Source organism: Staurois parvus, unplaced genomic scaffold (assembly GCF_062004578.1).
Source record: "Staurois parvus isolate SC_StPar_1 unplaced genomic scaffold, SC_StPar_1.0 ptg000783l, whole genome shotgun sequence".
Lineage (NCBI taxonomy): Eukaryota > Metazoa > Chordata > Amphibia > Anura > Ranidae > Staurois > Staurois parvus.
The window spans coordinates 3,020,001-3,025,000 of record NW_028318579.1 but is presented as its reverse complement, the minus strand read 5'-3'; the positions used below and the strand labels follow the sequence as shown (position 1 = coordinate 3,025,000).

Below are 5,000 nucleotides of genomic sequence, written 5' to 3'. Positions count from 1 at the left end.
GGTTTGTCCACGACACCCTGGGCTCATGAGATGTAGAATAAATGACACTGGATGTCTTTCAAACCTTAAGGGGACAATGAAGGATGACGATGGAACACCATTATTCTTATGTAAGCCCAGACTAGGGTGATGCTGCACCTCTACAGTGATAGAAGACAGAGTATACGGCTATCAGATTCTGAAGAAGTATACCAGGGATCAGCTGCTAGAGTGCATGCGGGTCGCTCATTCCCTAGTAGATCGGGGCACGGAGTTTTCTGAGGTGCAGCCATTGATCCAGGCTTGAGCTGAGTTGGCTCTGACCAGTACCGCTGAAAGCAGGAATGACCTTTTGCCACCATTCAGTACGGATCAGGTAGAGTCACTGGTATGGCTGTTGGAGGATGATCCGGATTGTTTCTTGGAGCATTATTCAGCTTGTCCATCACATGTGCTTGTGGAGTGTATAAACGCAGTGCAGTCTTTGGTCAGACAGGCTTTGTGTAAGCTGAGTTTTGTTCAACCCATACTGCAGACATGGTCAGACTTGTTACATCCAACCTCAGTCGGCTTGCAGCAAACCCGTCCTGCTTCTAATCATTCATCTTCTCCAAGCTCTCTTCCTGCATTCCCGACAGCACCCCCAGTGACAGCCCAGTATACCCTGCTATCTACCACGTCAGTCCCCTGCTCCCACTCGCTGCACCTCTCCTGCCTTTTACCCTGTAAAGTAGTCCTCTGTAGCAACTGCTCCTTCCTCTGTTCCATCCTCCAGCTCTTCTCTGTCTCCAGCTGCTCCCTCCGTTTACAGACCTGCATGTACTTACAGTGCTTCAGTAGCTAAACCCAAGAAGAAGTGAAAATTCTTTCCAACCAGTACCATCCTGCCAGTATCCAAACCGGTCAGCCTGCCGTCTGAGAACCTGCCTTCTGTTATCCCGCCAGATGACCTGATGCCTATTGTCCAGCCTGATGCCTTGGTGCCCGCTGTTCAGCCTGATGCCTGATGACCCAGTGCCCGCTATCCAGCCTGATGATCCTACCCAACCTGATAATCCTATCCGGCCTGAATATCCTGTGCCCGCTACCCAGCCTGATAATCCTATCCGGCCTGATGACCTGATGCCCGTTATCCAGCCTAATGACCCTGTGCCTGCTGCCCAGCCCGATGACCCAGTGCCCGCTGCCCAGCCTGATGACCCGGTGCCCGCTGCCCAGCCTGATGACCCGGTGCCCGCTGCCCAGCCCGATGACCCGGTGCTTGCTGCCCAGCCCGATGACCTGGTGCCCGCTGCCTGACCAGATGACCTGGTGCCTGCTGAACCGGTGCCTGCTGCCCAGCCTGATGTGCCTCTGCTCGCTGCCCAGCCTGATGTGCCTCTGCTCGTTGCCCAGCCTGATGTGCCAGCCCCTGATTCCCTGCCTGCTTCTGGAAATCCTGTGTCCAGCAACCTGCCTTCCTGCGGTCGCCTGCAAAAAGATAGGTCTACCAGCAGGAAACCCAGCTAGTCGCTTGACTCCGGCAGTGGGATATCCAGCCAGTTACCTGACCCGGGCGGTGGAACATTTTGGCCATTAAGGACTGTTTGGAGCGTCCTGAGGCTGCTCATTGAGGGGGGGTACTGTCAGGAAAGGACTCACCGCTGGGTGTGCTGGGGCTCATCTGCCGTGTGGGCTGCAGTACCGGTGCTTGCCTGCGGGTGCTCTCAGCAGCCAGAATCTCACTCCTGCAATCAAGCCATCACCTGAGGCTGATTGCAGGAGGTGTATTTAAGCAGGACCAGGGCTGCAATCAGTGCCTTGGTGTTTTCCCATGCGCCCCTGTATCTGCATCCTGTTGTCTACCTGCCTGATTCCCCTGCTTGACTCTGACTCTGATAGAATTCCGCCTGCACCGACCCCGGCTATTCCTGACCATTCTCCTGCCTGCTCCTTTTGTACCTTATCCACCCAATTGATCCTGACCTGGCCTGCCTGACCATTCTACTTCTCCAGCTCTGTCTACGCCTGTGTTCCTGAGCATCTAGTTATTAGGTTAAGGTTTGGTTTTTGGTTGCACGGTGCGTTTCTGTGTATTGGTGTAAGCTCTTAATAAATTATATTACATCATTCCTGCAGTCTGCTATTCCCTGTGTCAGTTCACACATCTCTGGTCATATCCGGATCCTTGACAAGAGTTTTGTGAAGCCCACACACACAATGTGAGATACGTCCATACAGGTGAGTAGCAGAGGCCACGTAGTCACAGAATAATCTATTGTATGAATCACATGTGTGGGAGTGTGACGCTGGTGATGTATTAATATCTCTGTGAAGCCGGAATCTGGAAGAGGTCAAGTTTTTAATAATCTGTCTGAATCTTATACGTCATAGCTTCAGCTTGTAAACACCGACACCAATAAAACTATAATATGTGTCTCAACCTAAAAACATGGGAAAGCATTAAAATAATGTGTACTACATAGATGACCTATCAGTAAACAAAATGACCCAAAAGTAGAATAGAAATGTATATACTAATTTATTATTATTATTTTTATATTTAATTATTTTTTTAATTTTTATTATTTGTATTTTTTTATTATTTCTATTTTATTTTTATTTTTTGTTATTTTTATTATTTTTTTATTTTATTTATATATATATATATATATATAATTTTTTTTTTTAGAAGATACGAAAGTAGCAATGTTACATTGTATCCCTCTATCTCGTGTCTGAAGAATGTTTACAAACACTGGGTCAGATAGTCTGTTTCTCACGGCAGCTCCTGGCTATCAATTTGCCGGCAAGGGAGGAAGCGGCAGTCCATAAGCACCGGCCATACTATATACGTCTTGGGTACTTTGACGTTTTTGGGGCCTGTGTAGCACATCCAGTGTCTACAAATTGTTAAAGCCCACTGGAAGTCTCACGTCTCTTTATTGTCCTGAAATATATTTAAAAAATATTCTTCCCAAATATATTGACATATATTTGAAATGCTACAATTTTGTCCATATTCAATATATTTCTGAAAATATTTCTCTCTCTCTCTCTCTCTCTCTCGCTCTCTCTCTCTCTCTCTCTATATATATATATGTGTGTGTTGAAGAGCATTTCTATTACAAAATATATGAAAAATATTTTTAAAAATACATTTTCAAATATACTGTATCTCTATAAAAATACAAATCTACATTTTTGAAATGCATTTACAAGTATATGTAAAAACATGTTAAAATGACTTTTTTTATATGTTAAAAAAAATCTGAAGAATATATTTAAAAAAAAATAAATTTTATATATATATATATATATATCTCTATCTATATCTTTTTTAAATATATTCTTCAGGTTTTTTTCAACAGTCCCTTTGGAGGTTTAAAAATAAAATGGCTTGGCTGCAATACTCACCTGGTCTATCCTCTGCAGTAATCTTTTTTTTGCCACTAGATGGCCTCAGTCTTCCAGGTTGAATGACACTTCATGTCACTTGGAAGACTGAGAAAAGAGGGCAGGGTGTCATGACTCCGCCCCCTTACAGTGTATATATTATTTATTTCAGGAACTTATATAGCACCGTCAATTTACGCAGTGCTTTACATATATATTGTACATTCACATCAGTCCCTAACCCTCAAGGGGCGTACAATCTAAGGTCCCTAACACACATTCATTCACGTACTAGGGACAATTTAGACAGGAGCCAATTCACCTACCAGCATGTCTTTGGAGTGTGGGAGGAAATTGGAGTACATGGAGGAAACCCACACAGGGAGAACATGCAAACTCCAAACAGGTGGTTGAGATTTGAATTAGCAACCCTAGTACTGCCAGGTGGAAGTGCTAACCACTTAGCCGCTGTGCTATTAATGCAGACAGCAGGCATCATCCAGCACCAAGGGAAGATTTAAGTGGAAGAGGACCCAACACATTACTTGATTGTAAGCGAAATCTCCTGCGCTCAAAGACTCAGGCGGGTGGTGAATAGATGGAACCAGACCTGGAAAGATCGACCACCAGTGCATGTAGAGTTGTGCAGCTCCAAATAAGGCTGGGGAAGTCCGACCAATACTGCAAATCGAAACAAAAACAAGAAGCGCACCAACCTTGCTCATCTGATGAAGAAGGGATGCCCTTCGAAACACGTCAGCTGTACTGAGTATCTACCCCCACGATGGAATCCGTGCTGGCTTTCTACTTTTCAGGTCCCTGTGAGGACCTATATGCCTGATTTTATTCACTGTTTGTGAATATTATTTTACAATTAATAAACTTTGGTTACTGAGGTAATGCGCAAGGTTGGTGCGCTTCTCATTTTTGTTTTGATTTACATTACTTGATTGGCCAGAATCTTTTGCTGGAATGGGCCTTAAGGAGGAGGGTGGAAGCATGGGGCTCAGAGTTGGGCCAGTTGTCCCTAACTCACATTCATACATACACATACTAGGGCCAATTTAGACAGGAGCCAATTCACCTACCAGCATGTCTTTGGAGTGTGGGAGGAAACCAGAGTACTAGGAGGAAACCCACACAGGCACAGGGAGAACATGCAAACTCCAGACAGGTGGTGCCGTGGTTGGGATTTGAATCAGCAACCCTAGTACTGCCAGGCGGAAGTGCTAACCACTTAGCCACGGTGCTATTGATGCAGGCATCACCCAGGACTAACCAGCACCAAGGGAAGATTTAAGTGGAAGAGGACCCAACACATCACTTGATTGGCCAGAACCTTTTGCTGGAATGGGCCTTAAGATGGTGGGTGGAAGCACGGGGCTCAGAGTTGGGCCAGGTGATCAGCGGCATTGACAGCTTTATATAATAATAATAATTCATGCATACCTGGAGGCCCGTTTCACCTGGTGGTCCAGCAATGCCAGCCGGCCCGGGAGGACCCTGAAAGGAAAGCGGGAAATGATTATTACATTTAGTGCATTGACTTCTGAGCTGAACAAAGATGACCAGAGCCAAGTGTCACAATGGGGAGGGGGGGATCCAAACAGATCATTTGTTGGTCCCAAGGGAGACAGCGACGATCA

The 5,000-nt window shown here is 45.6% G+C and overlaps 1 protein-coding gene across 1 annotated transcript in view; it reads right to left on the bottom strand.

The window, feature by feature from the left end:
• Positions 1–5,000, bottom strand: part of COL22A1 (collagen type XXII alpha 1 chain) — a 665,084-nt gene that overhangs the window by 297,475 nt on the left and 362,609 nt on the right. The window contains exon 25 of the mRNA XM_089654647.1: positions 4,804–4,857. Within this exon, the coding sequence (XP_089510773.1) occupies positions 4,804–4,857 (54 nt within the window). The remainder of the gene's footprint in view (positions 1–4,803; positions 4,858–5,000) is intronic.